Source organism: Dendrobates tinctorius, unplaced genomic scaffold, assembly GCF_039654945.1.
Source record: "Dendrobates tinctorius isolate UK_male_01 unplaced genomic scaffold, ASM3965494v1 ptg000254l, whole genome shotgun sequence".
Classification (NCBI taxonomy): Eukaryota; Metazoa; Chordata; class Amphibia; order Anura; family Dendrobatidae; genus Dendrobates; species Dendrobates tinctorius.
The window spans coordinates 220,656-243,021 of NW_027361921.1; the positions used below are offsets into that span (position 1 = coordinate 220,656).

Here is a 22,366-nt window from a genome sequence, read left to right on the forward strand (position 1 = left end):
CACATGTGGGGTATCAGCGTACTCAGGACAAATTGCACAATAACTTTTAGGGTCCTGTTACCCTTGGAAAAATAAGAATTGAGGGTGAAAAGATCATTTTTGTGGAAAAAATATGATTTTTTAATTGTATGACTTTATGTTATAAACTTCTGTGAAGCCCATGGGGGTTCAAAGTTCTCACCACACATCTAGATAAGTTCCTTAGGGGGTCTAGTTTCCAAAATGGTGTCATTTGTGGGGGGTTTCCACTGTTTTGGTACATCAGGGGTTTTCCAAACGCGACATGGTGTCCGATCTCAATTCCAGCCAAAAACGTCAAATGGCGCTGCTTCCCTTCCGAGCTCTGCCATGCGCCCAAATAGTGGTTTACCCCCACATGTGGGGTATCAGTGTACTCAGGACAAATTGCACAATAACTTTTAGGGTCCTGTTACCCTTGGAAAAATAAGAATTGAGGGTGAAAAGATAATTTTTGTGGAAAAAATATGATTTTTTAATTGTATGGCTTTATGTTATAAACTTCTGTGAAGCCCATGGGGGTTCAAAGTTCTCACCACACATCTAGATAAGTTTCTTAGGGGGTCTAGTTTCCAAAATGGTGTCATTTGTGGGGGTTTCCACTGTTTTGGTACATCAGGGGTTTTCCAAACGCGACATCGTGTCCGATCTCAATTCCAGCCAAAAACGTCAAATGGCGCTGCTTCCCTTCTGAGCTCTGCCATGCGCCCAAATAGTGGTTTACCCCCACATGTGGGGTATCAGCGTACTCAGGACAAATTGCACAATAACTTTTAGGGTCCTGTTACCCTTGGGAAAATAAAAATTGGGTTGAAAAGATCATTTTTGTGGAAAAAATATGATTTTTTAATTGTACCGCTGTACGTTATAAACTTCTGTAAAGCCCTTGTGGGTTCAAAGTTCTCACCACATATCTAGATAAGTTCCTTGGGGGGTCTAGTTTCCAAAATGGGGTCACTTGTAGGGGGTTTCCACTGTTTAGGTACATCAGGGACTCTCCAAACGTGACATGGCGTCCAATCTGAATTCCAGCCAATTTTGCATTGAAAAAGTCAAACGGCGCTCCTTCCATTCTGAGCTCTGCCATGCGCCGAAACAGTCGTTCCCCCCCACATATCAGGTATCTGCGTACTCAGGACAAATTGCACAATAACTTTTGCAGTTCAATTTCTCCTGTTACCCTTGGTAAAATAAAAAAAATTGAACCTGAAGTATTTTTTTTATGAAAAAAAGTTAGATGTTTATTTTTTTTTAAATATTCAAAAAAATTCCTGTGACGCACCTAAAAGAGTTAATAAACTTCTTGAATGTGGTTTTGAGCACCTTAAGGGGTGCAGTTTTTAGAATGGTGTCACTTTTGGGTATTTTCTATCATATAGACCCCTCAAAGTGGCTTCAAATGTGATGTGGTCCTAAAAATAAAATGGTGTTGTAAAAATGAGAAATCGCTGGTCAACTTTTAACCCTTATAACTTCCTAACAAAAAAAAATTTTGGTTCCAAAATTGTGCTGATGTAAAGTAAACATGTGGGAAATGTTAGTTATCAAGTTTTTTGTGTGCTGTATCTCTGTGATTTAAGGGCATAAAAATTCAAAGTTGGAAAATCGCGAAATTTTCAAAATTTTCGCCAAATTTCCGTTTTTCTCACAAATAAATGCAAGTTATTTGAATGAAATGTTACCACTACCATGAAGTACAATATGTCAAGAGAAAACAATGTCAGAATCACCGGGATCCATGGAAGCGTTCCAGAGTTATGACCTCATAAAGGTACAGTGGTCAGAATTGTAAAAATTGGCCCGGTCATGAACGTGCAAACCACCCTTGGGGGTGAAGGGGTTAAGGAAACTAATGTATATACCCTGTAATATTATACTTTTCAAGAAAGGCATCCAGTCCCTTCTTAAATTTTAGTAGGGAATCACTCATTACAACATCATATGGCAGAGAGTTCCATAGTCTCACTGCTCTTACAGTAAAGAATCCGCGTCTGTGATTATGCTTAAACCTTCTTTCCTCCAGATGTAGAGGATGCCCCCTTGTCCCCGTCACAGGTCTAAGAGTAAAAAGATCATTAGAAAGGTCTTGGTATTGTCCCAGCATATATTTATACATTGTAATAAGATCACCCCTAAGCCTTCGATTCTCCAAACTAAATAACCCCAAGTGTAATAACCTGTCTTGGTATTGCAGACCTCCTAGTTCCCTAATAACCTTGGTCGCTCTTCTCTGCACCCGCTCCAGTTCGCTATGTCTTTCTTATACACCGGAGACCAGAACTGTACACAGTTGTCATGGTCACGCGTGTCTGGGCGCAGGTGTTACCGCAAGGCGAACCCATAACACACGTGACCCTGGATACAGCGCCTCCAGTGGGGCGAATTTAAATAATAAAACGTGCAGATGGATACACCGCCTCCACCTGGCGAATTTAGGTATTACACGTTAATAAACATTCTGGAAACCCCGCCTCCAGTACGGCGAATTTAAATAATAAGGGGGACCTGGGAAACATTAACAGTGGTGGGCCCTGCGATAGGGAAAAGGGAAGTGGAGACCTCCTGAGCTCCCCTGAGCAAGTGTCCCTGCACTCCTAGCGTTCCCTATGCCGGTTCCGCACCGGGCGCCGCACACGTACCTCAACGCCCTTGCTCGCCCTGACCCTAAACCCTCACTAGGGAGTAGGCCGGTGCGGAAACTAATCCGACCACTGCACTAATAACACACATGAGGGAAAGAGACAATACAGGGGGACACCACTTAGCTTTATGCTCTGTGCTTATGCTCCTGCAACAGAGCCCTCCACCTGCGTGCGTCTTCTCCTCCACCCGGATCCATCACCATAACAGGATCCTGCACCTTAGTGCTGCCTAGGAGCAGAGTCCACCACCAGTTGCTGCTGCTTAGTAACAGAGTCCCAAGGATGAGTTCAGCTTCTGCCACGAAGTCAAGCATGCTTGAGTCCAGCTCAGCAGCCAAGTCCCACATGGTGAGTGCCACTCTCCATAGTAGCCACTCCACCAGTCCATGCAGACACTTCCCGCTGACACCATCACTGCGACCCCACCACGCCATGCCAGCCCTTCGTCCAGACACCATAGCTGACACACGTCCCCCCTGGCTAAGCTGCGCAGGACTCCTCCTCTGCTCTATCCTTCCACCAGGCTCTCCAAACTCAGAATCAATCAATATCACCCGCCGTGATTACACACCCTGAGACTCATTTATAGAGCCCCACACCTGAATCATAATTACAGAAAACATTAAACTGAAAACCTAAGGTGCGATACCACTAACCACCACCGGGGACAGCCAAGTCACCTTGGCAACTTGCCGAAAGGAAAAAAAGTTCACACTGTGATTTGAAAACTGTCAGATCAAATTCAGATCATGACAGTACCCCCTCCTTAATGAGGGGCCTCTGGACCCTCAAGACCACCCCTCAATAGGGAAACACCTACAGCGGGGACACCCAGATCCTGAGTTCACCCCACCACTACCTGACACTTCAGGTTAATGACAAACGCACCGCTGATATTGGCAATAAAGTTCATTTTGGAGGCACCACTCATCTCCACAGCGCCGACCTGGGGAACGAGTTTATGTATGTGTATGTTTGTTTGTTATGAGCTGATCAGGCTCCACAACGCACTTCCACAAGATGTTTTTTGGTGGCACCCATACACGCTCGTTCACACACAGGTCCGGACCTGAACGTTTATTGCACACATTCGTTTGTCATATTTTGGTGAACTCATTCTGGACTCGACAACAGAGGCGTCCCTCCGCTGTCACCACACTCACCACCCCGCTATTAACCAAGGGACACCACCCTCCAACCCTTTCACCATGAGGTCTGCACCTCACAGGGTTGGTTAATGGCGAGGGGTGAGATTTGTCCCTACTCCCCCGCAGCACACCTGCTGCTCACACCTGGAGGTGAAGGGACCGGGATATGGAGGGAATATACACTCGATGGTCGCCTCCACACGACCAGGAGGGGCGGCTTCTTCGGTGGTATTTGAAGATTTGGCGTAAGCCCCGCGGACTATCACACCAGTCTGCTCACTACAGGGACGTACCCCTTCACCTCGGGGAACCCCAGACAGCACCATGGGGACACCAATTTCACCCACCTGTCTGGTTACGTCCGCCTGTATGAACAAGTCCCGCTCCCCAGCAGCGACTCTAGGGGGCACTTTGCCAGAGCCTCAGGAATATGGAGGAAAAATACACTCGCTGGTCGCCTCCACACGACCAGGAGGGGCGGCTTTTTCGGTGGTATTGAAGATTTGGCGTGAGCCCCGCGGACTATACACCAGTCTGCTCACTACAGGGACGTACCCCTTCACCTCGGGGAACCCCAGACAGCACCATGGGGATCACCATCTCCACCCACCTGTCTGGTTACGTCCACCTGTATGAACAAGTCCCGCTACCCAGCAGCGACTCAAGGGGGCTTTTGCCAGACCCCCAATTTGCCAAAGACGCCATTTTGATTTCCTGGTTCACTGAGCAGAGGCCCCAGACCCTGATAACTGCTGCTGCAGCGGCTCTAACATACCTTGCCACTCCCCACTCACCTCAGTGAGGCCCGGCAGCAATTGCTCACAGGTCTCCACATGGCTAAAGCTCACCAGAAAAAAAAAAAATGTAAGGCTGGTGATAATGTCATGGTCAAGCGTGTCTGGGCGCAGGTGTTACCGCAAGGCGAACCCATAACACACGTGACCCTGGATACAGCGCCTCCAGTGGGGCGAATTTAAATAATAAAACGTGCAGATGGATACACCGCCTCCACCTGGCGAATTTAGGTATTACACGTTAATAAACATTCTGGAAACCCCGCCTCCAGTACGGAGAATTTAAATAATAAGGGGGACCTGGGAAACATTAACAGTGGTGGGCCCTGCGATAGGGAAAAGGGAAGTGGAGACCTCCTGAGCTCCCCTGAGCAAGTGTCCCTGCACTCCTAGCGTTCCCTATGCCGGTTCCGCACCGGGCGCCGCACGCGTACCTCAACGCCCTTGCTCGCCCTGACCCTAAACCCTCACTAGGGAGTAGGCCGGTGCGGAAACTAATCCCACCACTGCACTAATAACACACATGAGGGAAAGAGACAATACAGGGGGACACCACTTAGCTTTATGCTCTGTGCTTATGCTCCTGCAACAGAGCCCTCCACCTGCGTGCGTCTTCTCCTCCACCCGGATCCATCACCATAACAGGATCCTTCACCATAGTGCTGCCTAGGAGCAGAGTCCACCACCAGTTGCTGCTGCTTAGTAACAGAGTCCCAAGGATGAGTTCAGCTTCTGCCACGAAGTCAAGCATGCTTGAGTCCAGCTCAGCAGCCAAGTCCCACATGGTGAGTGCCACTCTCCATAGTAGCCACTCCACCAGTCCATGCAGACACTTCCCATTTATAGAGCCCCACACCTGAATCATAATTACAGAGAACATTAAACTGAAAACCTAAGGTGCGATACCACTAACCACCACCGGGGACAGCCAAGTCACCTTGGCAACTTGCCAAAAGGAAAAAAAGTTCACACTGTGATTTTAAAACTGTCAGATCAAATTCAGATCATGACAACAGTATTCTAAGTGTGGTCGCACTAGTGACTTATATAGAGGTAAAATTATGTTCTCCTCATGAGCATCTATGCCTCTTTTAATGCATCCCATTATTTTATTTGCCTTTGCAGCAGCTGCCTGACACTGGCCGCTAAATGTGAGTTTGTCGTCCACCCATACACCCAGGTCTTTTTCAGTGACTGTTTTGCCCAGTGTTTTACAATTAAGCACATAATTATACATCTTGTTAGTTCTACCCAAGTGCATGACCTTACATTTATCCCCATTTAAAGCTCATTTGCCATTTATCAGCCCAAGCTTCTAGTTTACATAAATCCTCCTGTAATATAAAATTGTCCTCCTCTGTATTGATTACCCTGCAGAGTTTAGTGTCATCTGCAAATATTGAAATTCTACTCTCTATGCCCCCTACAAGGTCATTAATAAATATGTTAAAAAGAAGCGGGCCCAAAACTGACCCCTGTGGTACCCCACTGCTAACCGTTATTCAGTCCGAGTGTGCTCCATTAATAACCACCCTTTGTTTCCTATCCCTGAGCCAGCTCTTAACCCACCTACACATATTTTCCCTATCCCCATTGTTCTCATTTTATGTATCAACCTTTTGTGTGGCACCGTATGAAAAGCTTTTGAAAAGTCCATGTACACCACGTCCACTGCATTACCTTGGTCCAGTCCGGAACTTACCTCTTCATAAAAGCTTATCAGATTAGTCTGACAGGAACGGTCCCTTGTAAACCCATGTTGATATTGGGTCATAAGGTTATTCTTCTCCAGATAATCCAGTATAGTATCTTAGAAAACCCTCCAGGATTTTACCCACAATTGAGGTTAAACTTACTGGCCTATAATTTCCAAGTTCAGTTTTTGTCCCCTTTTTGAATATTGGCACCACATTTGCTATACGCCAGTCCTGTGGTACAGACCCTGTTATTATGGAATCTTTAAAGATTAAAAATAATGGTCTATCTATGACTGTGCTTATTTCCTGCAGTACTCGGGGGTGTATCCCATCCGGGCCCGGGGATTTGTCAATTTTAGTGATTTTTAGACGCCACCGTACTTCCTGCTGAGTTAAGCAGGTGACATTTAACGGAGAATTTTTATCCCTGATCATGTTATCCGTCATGGGATTTTCTTGTGTAAATACTGTTGAATAAAAGTCATTTAGCATATTGGCTTTTTCCTCATCCTCATCCACCATTTCACCCAGACTATTTTTAAGGGGGCCAACACTATCATTTTTTAGTTTCTTACTATTTATGTAGCTAAAGAATATTTTGGGATTATTTTTACTTTTTCTGGCAATGAGTCTCTCTGTCTCAATCTTTGCTGTCTTGATTTGCTTTTTACAGAATTTATTTAATTTTCTGTATTTATTTAATGCCTCATCACTACCTACTTGCTTTAATTCTCTAAATGCTTTATTTTTATCTCTTATTGCACCCCTTAAAGCTCTATTTAGCCATAGTGGTCTCCTCCTATTTCTAGCATGTTTATTCCCATACGGTATATATCGTGCGCAGGTCCTATTCAGGATGCTAATAAACGTCTCCCATTTTCTTTGCATATTTTTATGTCTCAGGATATCGTCCCAGTTAATTGCACCAAGATCATCTCTCATCCGTTGGAAATTTGCCTTCCTGAAGTTTAGTGTCCTTGTAACCCCTCTACTACACATCGTATTAAAGGATACATGAAAACTTATTAATTTGTGATCACTATTACCCAAGTGACCCTCAACCCTTACATTTGATATGCGGTCTGGCCTGTTGGTTAATATTATGTCTAGCAGTGCCCCCCCTCTTGTTGGGTCCTGAACGAGTTGTGAAAGGTAATTGTCTCTCATAGTTGTCAAAAACCTATGACATTTGCTGGAACTGCAGATTTCGGTTCCCCAATGTATTTCAGGGTAGTTGAAGTCCCCCATAATAATGACTTCTCCTTGAGTCGCAGCTTCATCTATTTGCTTTATGAGGATATTCTCTGTTGCTTCCATTATTTTTGGAGACTAAAGGCCCTTTTACATTTAGCGATGCACCAGCGATCCAACCAGCGATCCGACCCGGTCAGGATCGCTGGTGCATCGCTAAATGATCGCTAGTGAGCTTTCATACAGAAAGATCTCACAGCGATGCAGCAGCGACGCAGCGCACGATACTTACCATTCACACACAGCGATCCTGCGTCCTCCCGCCCGCGTCCAGCGTCGCTCGTCGTCACAGCAGGAAGTCTCAGCAGGAAGCGCCCGACGAGAAATGGAGCCGGACATTCTCGCGCGATCAGCGATGGACAGCGGGGGAGCCGGTCGCTGGTAAGTATCACACACAGCGATATCGCTAGCAATATCGCTATAACGTCACAAAACCAGTGACGTTTTAGCGATATTGCTAGCGATATCGCTTAGTGTAAAACCCCCTTTATAACAAACTCCTATCAGTAATTTATTATTTTTCCCCCCTCCCCTTATCTCTACCCACAGGGACTCTACATTTTCATTAGATTCATATATATTATCACGCAGGATGGGTTTTAAGGATGAACACACACCTCCCCCTCGTTTATTTGTTCGGTCATTTCTGAACAGACTATAGCCCTGTAAATTAACCGCCCAGTCATGGCTCTCGTCCAGCCATGTCTCAGATATCCCCACCATGTCATAATTATGTTCCAACAACATTAACTCCAATTCCTCCATTTTGCTGGCGAGGCTTCTGGCATTAGTATACATGCACTTTATGTATCTCTCTGTACCTCTATTCTTTCTTAAATTATTAACTGTTCTAACCCCACCCCCCATGCCACCCCCACACCCAATGTCATTATTTGCGCCCAGGTCTCTATCTGCACTGTCTTCCCCTCCTATAAAAGGAATACCCTCCCCCCGTCCCTAGTTTAAACACTCCTCCAACCTTCTAGCCATTTTCTCCCCCAGCACAGCTGCACCCTCCCCATTGAGGTGCAGCCCGTCCCTAGCGTTGAACCTGTAGCCAACAGAGAAGTCGGCCAAGTTCTGCAGGAAACCAAACCCCTCCTTCCTACACCAATTCCTGAGCCACTTATTAACCTCCCTAATCTCCCATTGCCTCTCTGGTGTGGCACGTGGTACAGGAAGTATTTCCGAAAATACCACCTTGGAGGTCCTTGCTTTAAGCTTACAGCCTAATTCCCTGAAATCATCTTTAAGGACCTTCCACCTACCTCTAACTTTGTCATTTGTGCCAATGTGCACCATGACCTCTGGATCCTCACCAGCCCCTCCCAGTAATCTGTCAACCCGATCAGCGATGTGTCGGACTCGAGCGCCAGGTAGGCTGCACACCGTTCGACGATCCCTGTCTTTGTGACAGATTGCCCTATCTGTTCCCCTAATAATTGAGTCTCCCACTACCAGAACCTGTCTGGCCTTCCCTGCTCTCCTATTTCCCCCCTTACTGAAGCAGACACTCCTCCGGCTTTCAGAGGACATGCCTTGCTGCAGCAGTGCTACTCCCCTGCACTAACACTCCCCTCATCTGCCAACTTAGCAAACTTATTGGGGTGTGCCAGATCAGGACTAGCCTCCCTGGTGCGCTTCCCTCTATCTACTGAGCGTCTGCTCAGTGAGCAGTGAAAAATGAGGATGAATGAACTCATGGAGATCAACATCCAACACTGCGGAGACACCATCACATGTTTCTCAACGCAGTGATTCTAGAGCAATGCTCCCATCCCTTATGGGAAATATGCAAAAACATGCAAAACACAAGCCGCGGAGACACCATCACGTGTTTCTCAACGCAAGCAATGACTAGCCAGGTCTTTCCCCGGGAAGGAACAACCACGGGAAGGGCAGTCTCCAATGAAGGAAACCACCTATGCCAAAACATGGTATCCACAGACAACTGTTTCGGGGTATTGCCCCTCATCAGTGTGGAGTGTGCCAGATCAGGACTAGCCTCCCTGGTGCGTTTCCCTCTACCCCGCCTTCTAACTGTCACCCAGCTAGCTGCTTCATTGTCCTGCAGCTCCTAACTTTTTGATTGTTAGAGTGATCAATGAGTGGAACAGGCTGCCACGAGAAGTGGTAAGTTCTCCTTCAATGGAAGTCTTCAAACAGAGGCTGGACAGACATCTGACTGGGATGATTTAGCGAATCCTGCTTTGAGCAGGGGGTTGGACCAGATGGCCCAGGAGGTCCCTTCCAACTCTACGATTCTATGATTCTATGATCCCCCCCTCATCTATCCCACTGAGCGTCTGCTCAGTGAGCAGAAGACTCCTTTCCATATTGTCTATGGATCTCAGTGTTGCACATTTAGATCCAGTATCTGGGCTTCCAAATGCACAACGTGCTCACATCTCGCACAGCAGTATGCACCCTCGACCGGCTGTTCAAGGATTTCATACATGCGGCAAGACGTGCACTGGATGGCATTGGCAATAGTGGAGCACATCCTAATGGGGATTGCACCAGACAGGAAAGATAAGCAAAAATAAAATAAAAAGTATTAATAAAATATATCAGTAATTCAGTAATACCTCCCTTGGAAACTCCCTGAATCCAAAGCCACTGAATCTCAAGTCACACAGTTACCACAGTTCGCACTTACGCTCAGGTCACACTCAGCTCGTTCACACTCGCTCAGGCAGAAGATTTAAAAGTTTTTTTTGTTTTTTTTCCCCCTTTTACCAGCACACCACCTTGCTGCTAAATGCACTTCCAAAAGGGAACCTTCCTAGGTGTGGCCGGCCGACCAAAATTACCCCATGAGTGCAGCAACGACTCATCCAAAAGTATATACAAACAAGAGAGAGGAACACCATCCAAATCCAGGTGAAAAAATCTTCAGTCTTTATTCTGCCATCATTAGATACAACGTTTCGACCCCATCAAGGTCTTTATCAAGTTTATCAAAGACCTTGATGGGGTCGAAACGTTGTAGAAGGGTTAAAAGTTGATCAGCGGTTTCTCATTTTTACCACAAAATTTACAAAACCATTCTTTTAGAGACCATATCACATTTGAAGTGACTGAGTGGCCTATATGACAGAAAAAAACAAAAGTGACACCAGTCTAAAACCTACACCCCTGAAAATGCTCAAAACCACATTCAAGAAGTTTATTAACCCTTCAGGTGTTTCCCAGGAATTAATGGAATGAGGGAGGAAAAAAATGAACATTTTACTTTTTTTCACAAAAATCTTACTTTAGCCCTAATTTTTTTTTTAACAAGGGTAACAGGAGGAAGCGGACCCCAAAATTTGTTGTGACCTTCTCCTTAGTGTGCCGATTTGTGAGAGAACACTACTGTTTGGGTGCACAGTACTGTTCAGAAGGGAAGGTGTATCTTTTGACATTTTTAAAGCAAAAATAGCTGGAATCGAGAGCGGATGTCATGTCGTGTTTGAAGAGTCAATGATGTGACTAAATACGGAAACCCTCCACAAATGACTACATTTTAAAAACTTGACCCCTCAAGGATTTCATCCAGGAGTATAATGAGGATTTTGAATCCAAAGGTACTATACAGAACTTGATAACATTAGGTCAACATTTAGAATATAAAAGAAACAAAACAGGGCGCATCCACTGTGTGAAACCTTTAAAACACAATTGCAATGGTGAGGCAAGGAGAGACTCACCTGATAGGGTTGTGAAACTTCGGTAACAACACCTACAAACTCATGAAACAGCTGCTGCAGTCTGCACAGGGTCCAAGGACTTGTAAGTGAAGATGGCTTTAAGGTGCAATGATACACTGCGCTGCTGTAGGTATAATTCAAGGAAATTTATTGGTGCCTACGCGTTTCCTGAGCTGTCCCAGCTCACTTCATCAGGGCAGCCCTGATGAAGTGAGCTGGGACAGCTCAGGAAACGCGTAGGCACCAATAAATTTCCTTGAATTATACCTACAGCAGCGCAGTGTATCATTGCACCTTAAAGCCATCTTCACTTACAAATCATTTAGAATATGTCATCATTAGTGTAAAGCGCAAGTGCTCGGTACTCAAGTTTGCATTGGGTGCTCAGGTATGCACCAAGTCGCGCGGATGCTCGAGTGACATGCTTGAGTCACCGTCCCGCATGTTACAAGGTTGTTAGACATCCAAAAATACTGCAGGAATTGTCCGTGTATGGCAGTCAATCCCCGGATGTTTTTGTTGGCTGTATAACAGCGGCGAAACATGCGAGGCAGAGATTCAAGCATGCCACTCGAGCACCTGCGATACTCAGTGCATACCCGAGTACTGAATGCAAACTTGACTAGCGAGTCATTTTTTCTTTTTTTTTTTAACTTTTGAAAAACCCGAACGCCAACCCTAACAATAAGCCCAACCCTAAACCTAAGCCCAACCCTAACAATAAGCCCAACCTTAACAGTAAGCCCAATCCTAACAGCAAAGAATGGAAGAAATAAAAATTATAAAATGAAATAAAATTAATCTGACTGAGGAGATGACACACTAGGGGATGATTTACTAATTATTGACTTTTGATCACAGTGATAGGGTCTATCACAATGATCAAAAGAAACCAATAGTAAAAGTGCCTGCTGTTGCCCGGTGCCGTGCTGCAGATCTCGGAGGGCGCACTGTGCATATGACCACAGTTTTTTTTCAGGAAGAGGAGGCGGAGGGCCAGGGGATGGCGGAGGTACCGGTGGTGTGGGGGGGGAGCTTGGGGACAAAATTTCTCTTTCCTCTGACATGTTTATGAGGTCAGAATGGAGTGATTATTTTAATAGCAGGCTCACTTTTTTTACATGATCGTCATTATTCATCGGATAATGGCAATCGTGATCGGGGACCAGAAAATCCTGCCAAGATCGTGTTCTCCAGGAGCTCAGGGGGGGGGGGGCACTAAACCCCAATTCCCCAATTCCCAATCGCTGTTTTAAAACACCGATGAGGGAATAAGGGCCCTTAGCGGCCGTCGTTTTAATGTGTATCGTGGTCGTTAAGGGGTTGATAGAGGACAAAACAAAAACATTGTCTAAACAGGGCCCTAAATCATCACCGAGAATCACTGCAATGTGAATACAAATAAGTCAATAATTCTATTCTTGGAAAACCATATATTTTCTAGCACCCATTTTATTACATTACCTGATAATTCATCAGAATATGCATGATGTAGTCAAACACTTCTTCTGCTATCCGTCCACTCGGTCTCCATGGCAGCAATACAAACTGAATTCCAAGAAGGGGCACAAGGATCAGCGTTGCCCGTACAGCCTTCATGTAGAGGTTGGATTCAGCTTGATGTGTAACTTTCAGTTTTGTTATCAGAACACGTACAATATTCAGCAAGAAAAAGAGATTCACCTTGATGGAAAAGAGAGCAACCCATAACTAAATTGCACATGATTTCACTGATGGGAAAGTTGTAACTCGACAGAAATAATGGATAAAGTGGCATTTACAGCACAAGTTTACTAAAGCACAAAATGATATATTATAAACTCAGAAAATGCATTAAAACATACCATTTAAAATGTTTAAAAATCCCCTAAAAGCCCCACTAAATTCTAGTAGAATTCACTGAAAATGTAATTTCACATTTGTGAGAGTATAAAACAGGCAGACTTTAACGAATAGAAAGGCACGCTATTCAGAAAAAAACCCTATTTTATTAGTACTTGAGTTATTCCACGATTATGAAGGAAAATTTCACATATCAAGGCAACAGAGCTGCAGTTCAACAATACTTGCAATTCTGCAGAACGACCAGACACCCATAATGTTGGCTTATGCTATCAAAATGATGAGACTATGCTTCTCCTATATCCTATTAGTATTGTCATCACAATAACTAGCTTGTTAGTTTGTGTTCTCACAATAAGTATTTGCAGAAAAAGATTTCCAGTTTGTCAAGGAGCGCTTCCGGCTGATTCATTAATTACTCCGAGTATTTCCAGGAATATCCAGAAAAAGAAGGGGAGTGTAGATCTAAGTGCAGAGTTTTAATTATGTCAGATAGAAATAAAAAATTCTCACCTTTTTGGTGTCTTGTTGCTCAGCGTATAACCCTGTGTTTGGGTAATGGAGTAATCATCTGGATCTGCTGGCCTGCAGCTCAAAACAGGTGGAACGAACTACCTTGTAGGAGATTCGTCAGAGATGAAGGCTAATTTTATGTACTGCCGAAACAAGTTGTGTTTTTATGTCTAATAATAAACTGGATATTCCTTGAAATATTCGGAGTAATTAATGAATCAGCCGGGAGCGCTCCTTGACAAACTGGAAATCCTTTTCTGCACAATAAGTATTTGATATTTGATGTTGCAGATTTTCTGAAATGTTTCTGCACCTATTAGCTAAATTAACATATTTTACGGATTATAACACGCACTTTTTCTCAAAAAAATTTTGAGGAAAAAATGGAGGTGCATCTTATAATCCGAATTGTACCTGCAGTGCAGCTTACCGGCTGCGGTGAAGCGGAGTACCAGGGTCGCTGCTCCCGGAAGCTTATGGCGGCGGCAGCGACCCTCTGTCGACAATTTGTGCAAGCCCAGAACCCCGCACTTTCCATATTTCTTCTATGTGATGGACTCCTGAAAAATGCCCGTCGGAGGAGGCGCATGCACAAATTGAGATATCGGCACCTGAGGCTTCAAACGTGCATGCGCCGCCACAGGTGAACATTTTCCTGGAGTCCACCACATTAGAAAGTATAGAAGTTGCTGGGCTCTGGGCTTTCACAAAATGTCGGTGGAGCCCCCGCACTACTGAACACCCCGTCGTTCTAGCCTGGGGTCCGCAGCCATGGCCCAACTTCTGCTGCTGCCGAACACCCCGTCCTACCAGCCAGCCTGGAGCCCGCAGCATGTCTGGCTTCTGCCAGCAGCAACCCTGCCACCTTGGACCCCGCTCCACCACCGCTTCCCCCCAGTTAAGCTACTGCAAAAGCTGATTATAACACACACCATTTCATTAAAAAAAAAATGTCCTAGTTTCCTCCCCAAAATTTGGGGTGTGTCTTATAATCCGCAAAATACAGTGGGTTACGTTTTTGAGTGTAATTTTTTTTTTAACATTGATTTTTATCCCGTATTTCTGCTGCTTTCATGCTTTAAACACAACTGTTTTAAATACTTCCCACTATTTGGCTTTGGATAAAACTTTATTGATAAATTTATTGTGGGTTTTTTTTGCTGCAGATATGCACTAAAATTCTTATAAAATTTTCCTAATATCATTCAAATCTATGGGAAAAATCCACAAATATTTACCACAAGAGAAATTGACATGTTTCGGATTCAAAGACGCACCAGAGGTCAATTTACACAGTTAAAAAAAAAAAGAACGAAGCTTCAATAAATCTCATCCACGTTGCTGGAACTGTAAGACGTTGCATTTTTTGAGCAGCCAAAATATGCTGCGTCAAAAACTCATTGTGGGAACTAAGCCTGAAGATGACCAAGATAAGACTTGGTTCACAGTTATAGCGCACAAGATTTATACATACCAACAATGCAGCACAAATAGGTCCATGAATAATATAAAGTAAATGGGTGTCAGAACTAATCCAGCAGCTGTAAAGAAATCAATATAACACATTATAAGGCGACAATAATTCAAGAATAGAAAAATAAAATTCTGTTGGAAGAATACAAGACTCTTACTTGTCATTAAAATACAAACTTCTTGCAACAGCATGGATAAAGGCAGGAATCAGTGGAAATCCTGGAAAAGATTTCAACTAAATTTTACATGCAGTATATAAGCAATTATATAAACTCGTAAACAGCAGCTTCTGTTAACATAAAAGGATTTGCAACTTTTGTTAGTTATATACCGTATCTTTTTCTTTACATTTTAAAATTTGTTATCATGTTAAAACAATAACATCTAATGAAACAAGATAATAGAATAACATTAGCTGAGTCTTGGACCCAAGGAGTCAAATTTATTAAATGTTAAAGAAGCATGCCTCCCATGAAGATGTTGTCCTCTTAATATTTTGTCATCATATTATACAGCACTGTGTACTAACAATTGCTCATTTTGGTTTTCTACCCAGCTAATTCTTCTCTTTTCCATTAGGTCTATGACATCACCTAATTAAAAACTGACTAGCTGAATCCTTCTAAGCTCTATGTAGAAACAGGAGGTCAGTTTTCCTTGTATGAGTCATGAATCTCAAGGGGGATGACAGAGCAGCTGGGTCAAGAGTTAAAGAGGGGGATGATTTATGCAGGGACAAGAGACTTCCTGTTTCTACATATAGCAGCAAAGAAAATAATTAGCTGGGTAGAAAGACAACATGAGCAATTGTAATACACAGTGCTATAGAATATGATGGCGGTTTTACTAATACGACGTGGTTTGTTATGACCATGCACCGCCTAATTGGCTCCATTGGTTGGGACGTATAGAATATATCCTGGTTAGAGAGTAATTTCAAAGCACCTCCCCTTGAGAAAGCAAAATGCACGCCGATGCAGTGTGAGGCATTCCCATCTGTATACATCATAGGTATGTTGTACATTAATTACGGTAAAGTAACACGGGCGCTACCTATCCAAAAAACTCAGATGCAGCTGGTGAAGAGACAGGACTGTGTCGGCTCCTGTTATAAAGTCTGAGCGAACCGTATATTTGTGTGATTCACCGCGCTATGCTGAGCAGATGTATACAAAAAAAAAAAAAAAAAGGGGAAATAAATACTTAACAGCAGTTATACATACTTACTTAAAAATGAAGTTGATGTAGAATATTCTGTGTAAGTTGAGATGTCTACGTGGTAAGTAGTTTGCAGGTTATCTGATGGTAGAGATCTCGTTTTTGATAGCTGCTGATGCTATTGGAACAATGATATATTAAGGTACCAATAAAACATACAAAAGGTCACACCACTCCTTGCATGTCCACCATAGATACAACCAGTTAGTATCAGCAGCTATCAAAAACGAGATCTCTACCATCAGATAACCTGCAAACTACTTACCACTTAGACATCTCAACTTACACAGAATATTCTACATCAACTTCATTTTTAAGTAAGTACGTATAACTGCTGTTAAGTATTTATTTCCCTTTTTTTTGTTTTTTTTTTTGTATACATCTGCTCAGCATAGCGCGGTGAATCACACAAATACACTGCGTTCCAAATTATTATGCAAATTGGATTTAAGTGTCATATAGATGTAATTTTTTGTTTTTCAAATAAACTCATAGATGGTATTGTGTATCAGGGCTCTTTGGATCACTGAAATCAATCTCAAATTCCTGTGATAATTAGTTTACCAGGTGAGCCCAATTAAAGGAAAACTACTTAAGAATGATGTTCCACATTATTAAGCAGGGCACAGGTTTCAAGGAATTTAGGAAAGAAAAAGGACCTCTCTGCTGCTGAAAAGCATCAAATAGTGCAATGCCTTGGTCAAGAGATGAAAACATTAGATATTTCCCAAAAATTTAAATGTGACCATCGTACTGTTAAGAGATTTGTGGTTGATTCTGAGCACAGACATGTTTGTGCTGATAAAGGCAGAATGAGGAAGGTTTCTGCCAGGCAAGTTCATCGGATTAAGAGAGCAGCTGCTAAAAAGCCATTACAAACCAGCAAACAGATATTTAAAGCTGCTGGTGCCTCTGGAGTCCCTCGAACCTCATGGTGTAGGATCCTTCAAAGGCTTGCTGTGGTGCATAAACCTACTATTTGGCCACCCCTAAAAAGTGTTCACAAGCAGAAATTGTAGCAGTGGGTCCAGACATACATGAAGACTATTTTTCATACAGTCTTGTTTACTGATGAGTGTCGAGCAACCCTGGATGATCCAGATGGATGGTTGGTGGATGGCCACTATGTCCCAACAAGGCTGCGACTTCAGCAAGGAGGAGGACGAGTCATGTTTTGGGCCGGAATCATGGGGAAACAGCTGGTAGGGCTCTTTAAGGTTCCTGAAGGTGTGAAAATGACCTCTGCAAAGTATAGAGTTTCTGACTGACAGCTGTCTTCCATGGTATAAAAAGCAGAAATGTGCCTTCAGGAGCAAAATCCTCTTCATGCATGACAATGCACCATCTCATGCTGCAAAGAATACCTCTGAGTCATTGACTGCTATAGGCATAAAAGGAGATAAACTCATGGTGTGGCCACCATCTTCCCCTGACCTCAACCCTGTAGAGAACCTTTGGAGTATCATCAAGCAAAAGATCTATGAGGGTGGGAGGCTGGTCACATCAAAACAGCAGCTCTGGGAGGCTATTCTGACTTCATGCAAAGAAATACAAGCAGAAACTCTCCAAAAACTCACAAGTTCAATGGATGCAAGAATTGTGAAGGTGATATCAAAGAAGGGTTCCTATGTTAACATGTAACTTGGCCTGTTAGGATGTTTTGGAGTTAAATAGCTTTTTTGTTCAGTGAATGTGACCTCCTAATGCTGCAAATTCCACAAATGAACATTTTCAGTTCTTTAAAACATATCAAATGTTTAGAAATTCTACTGTGCCTAATAATTTGGAACAGTGCAATTTGAGTTTTTATTCATTTTGGAGATTATACTGTTATCATTGGGAGGTTTCTTCAATAAAATTTGATGTATAACCGGTGATGACTTTTATTAGACTGACTGTCATTTGTACTGACTATTTAGGAAAATCATAGAAAAATATCATTTGCATAATAATTTGGAACACAGTGTATGTTTTACATTACATTGTTAGCTTGCAGCTTCTATTGACATTTGTGCACTGATGGTTGCTGTTTGTGATGTGTTTTATGTCTTTGTATTGTCGGAATATGATACGAATTTGCACAACCCTCAAGTCTGAGCATATGAACTATTATTCATCAACCTTGCTCCTTATAACTTATGTATTTGTCAGAAGCATCTATTGATATACAGTAGGTGCAGAAATTATTCAGACCCCTTTAAATTTTTCAGTATTTGTTTCATTGCGGCCATTTGGTAAATTCAAATAAGTTTTTCTTTTTTAATAAATTTGCAAAAATTTCTACCTTTCTGTTTTTTTTTCCATCAAGATGGGGTGCAGAGTGTACATTAATAAGAAAAAAATGAACTTTTTTGAATTTACCAAATGGCTGCAATGAAACAAAGAGTAAAAAATTTAAAGGGGTCTATATACTTTCTTACCCACTATTATACACTGTTAGGATTACGCTCTTTTTAACAGTTCGATCGGATGCCACATGGCTGTTCATTTGAAATTGAGTGGAAAATTCATATACACACTGTATATTACACATTGTCAAGATTCCTGATCTTATACTTCCGGGAAAGTTTAAAGTAATGCCCCAAAAAACCCTATAAGAAGTTTGGACAGTAAACTCTGATGTTGTCGGGAGACATTGTCATGTCGTTGTGGGTTGGATAGAGGAGAAAACAACTTGAATCAGAGAAGATGCCACCATATCTCTATGGACAATGATGTCATTGGAGCCTGGCACCGTTTCATAAATTCCAGTGACAGTGTCACATAGCAGCATCTGTCCCCTGTAGTGTTAGGGACGGTGGAGTGCACTAAATAATAAATAATAGGAAGTGCATTCGCCACCCAGGGTCCACCGTGCAGAGGTGTTACACTGCTGCTACGTAATGGCAGACGCACAATATGGCGGTATTGCGCACGCGGGTTGTACGTCACCCGAAGTGCGCTTGGCGGACTCTGTTAATTCACAGAGACGCCAAGGCGTAAAACACAAATGCTGAGCCTGTTGAACTCACAGGTCTCAGCGGAATGCACGCACGGTATATGGTCACAGGACTCGGGCCCAAGACACAGGGTCAGCGTCCTTCTAGACCTACCGTACGTATGGTGTCGCAACCGCGGACGCCAATAAGTACTGCTGACTGTAGCGCGGTGACAGACACTGCCGCAAGACAATGCCCGGTAGCAGGCACACTGTCGGACGCTAGTACCATGGATGATATGCACTGTGGACTGTAGCTTGCCACTGACTGGCGCTGACTCTATCACTAGTTCCCTATCCACACACGTAATATCAGAGGGAGGGGAATCTTAGTGAGTCATTTGCAAGTCCATGCATCCATCATCATTCACACAGGTAGCAACTAGAGTCTATACAAGCGCATGGCCGCTCGGCCATGCGAACCTTTTATAGCCGGGACCTTCCAAAAGCTTCCAGATCCCTGAGATGGACAAATCAGATCTAGAGAAGGACCTGTGCATGTGACTCCCGATCTCCAATGGGAGATCGTCTCGTGAGCATGCTCAGTGGGGTGACGGAAGGACTTAGCCTCTGGAGTGGCTTGCTGCTGAGCAGCTTGTGTGCTATTGCTGGCCCAGAGGTGGCAGCAACAGCCAGACCCACAGAGTTGGTCTGAGCAGAGTGTCGGGAACGACAGGGCTGCTGAGCAAGCTCCTCTGCGGTCGATGGGGAATGGGAGACCGCTGAATGTGAGGCTCTGGATTCCTGCTGTACCGTTGCAGGAACCAAATGCATAACATGTAGGATATTATGGCAACTGTTAAGCAGACATGTTTTTAGAGGTTACCAGTGCAGAAATAGCGCATTCAGTGTATGAATATGATTCGACACTGGACATGGACAAAGCAACGGAGAATACAACAATCAAATAATTGAAATATATACGTACCCCATCCAAGTAGGTAGTACCATATCAGGTGCTGCTTTTCAGCAAACACAGCTACTACTATAAGTGTATGTAAATATATTCCTTCACACAGCATCCAAAAATAATTGCATCCCATGAGGTAAAAGTGGATGAACTGAGATACTTTACAGCTGACCTGTGGGGAAATACAGCAAAAAATAGTTTATGTCAAGGAAATGTATTCATAATACTCTACATTAAAGCCAGCTTTCTGGAAGCAGTTGTAAATGGTTAAAGGGTACTTGTTATTACCGTGATCACCCTGTACCCGTCCCATCCTGTGGCCCCTGCACACTCTAGATCATGTAACGACACTGCTGTATGTGCACATCTGTGCGTCATGCACTTGTCATTACCGTGATCACCCTGTACCCGTCCCATCCTGTGGCCCCTGCACACTGTAGATCATGTAACGACACTGCTGTATGTGCACATCTGTGCGCCATGCACTTGTCATTACCATGATCACCCTGTACCCGTCCCATCCTGTGGCCCCTGCACACTCTAGATCATGTAACGACACTGCTGTATGTGCACATCTGTGCGCCATGCACTTGTCATTACCGTGATCACCCTGTACCCGTCCCATCCTGTGGCCCCTGCACACTGTAGATCATGTAACGACACTGCTGTATGTGCACATCTGTGCGCCATGCACTTGTCATTACCGTGATCACCCTGTACCCGTCCCATCCTGTGGCCCCTGCACACTGTAGATCATGTAACGACACTGCTGTATGTGCACATCTGTGCGCCATGCACTTGTCATTACCATGATCACCCTGTACCCGTCCCATCCTGTGGCCCCTGCACACTCTAGATCATGTAACGACACTGCTGTATGTGCACATCTGTGCGCCATGCACTTGTCATTACCGTGATCACCCTGTACCCGTCCCATCCTGTGGCCCCTGCACACTGTAGATCATGTAACGACACTGCTGTATGTGCACATCTGTGCGCCATGCACTTGTCATTACCGTGATCACCCTGTACCCGTCCCATCCTGTGGCCCCTGCACACTGTAGATCATGTAACGACACTGCTGTATGTGCACATCTGTGCGCCATGCACTTGTCATTACCATGATCACCCTGTACCCGTCCCATCCTGTGGCCCCTGCACACTCTAGATCATGTAACGACACTGCTGTATGTGCACGTCTGTGCGCCGTAGCACAGTAACCCTTCACACAAAGTAGGTCTAGAAGGTCAACAAGCCTAATTCACAAGCTCCCACCCTGATCTGAACAACGTGTTTTTTTCCATGTGGTGTGGAGGAACCATTTAATACTTGTGTGAGTAAGATATGCAGCCCTGCTGGGGGCAAACAGATATAACATTAGCGAGGTCTTCACATGACCTATTAGAACCACCATAGGGGTAAAACTGATGACAGGCTCCCTTTAAAAAATTTAACAGCATAAGAATCGGAATGAGCTACATCAATTTTTGGGTTTTAATCCTAAATGCTTTTTCATTTTATAGAAATTCTTAGCAACTTGAAGTGCAAGCCACGGAGAGTACAAAGCAATACAACACTGCTATTAAATTTGTAAGTCTATCGGTGGCGGTGTAAGGCCCTGATTCAAACTGTTTATGCCAGTAACTGAAAATTGTGGAAAAATTACCTGACATTTGGTGATTCCAGTCCTGACAGAGCCCTGCCAAAGTGAGCAGAGCATGGGAGGGACAGGGGCCTGGGCAATGCCCACCCATATAATTAATGATCAGACATGGCGTAGGTTTGACTGGAGTAAGATATCTGGCGAGGTGTGTGGAGATATGCAACTCCTAATTAATCTGGTGCTTCTTACTCCACCACTCTCCTTCTTGAAGACTTACATGTACAATGCCAGTCTTAATGAATTTGGGTCCATACCTTTGCTCATTGCTAAATCAGAGGGGTTTGTAAGTGACCTGCTTCTTCAGCCTCACTTGCCAGCAATGCTGTTAGGTATAGACTCACAGACTGATTTTTAAAGGGAATCTGTCACCAAAAAAAACCCTGTGTGACGTTTCGCAATCTAATTGGATGTGCGGCTGCAGGGAGAAAATAAAGTTATATCCTTTCTGCATCTGCTAGCTTGCAGTCATCCTGGGGCTGTGAGCAATCATCACTCTGCACCCAGTGTATACACAGTGTGCACGGTGTG

At 43.9% G+C, this 22,366-nt stretch overlaps 1 protein-coding gene across 5 annotated transcripts in view; it reads right to left on the reverse strand.

Moving 5' to 3' along the window:
- CALCRL (calcitonin receptor like receptor) overlaps window positions 1–22,366 on the reverse strand; it is a 325,809-nt gene that overhangs the window by 41,294 nt on the left and 262,149 nt on the right. For all 5 annotated transcript variants that reach the window (XM_073558079.1, XM_073558078.1, XM_073558081.1 and 2 more), the window contains exons 8-11: window positions 20,194–20,347; window positions 15,229–15,289; window positions 15,072–15,138; window positions 12,707–12,925 (exon numbers count right to left, since the gene is read on the reverse strand). In XM_073558079.1, the coding sequence (XP_073414180.1) occupies window positions 12,707–12,925; window positions 15,072–15,138; window positions 15,229–15,289; window positions 20,194–20,347 (501 nt within the window). The remainder of the gene's footprint in view (window positions 1–12,706; window positions 12,926–15,071; window positions 15,139–15,228; window positions 15,290–20,193; window positions 20,348–22,366) is intronic.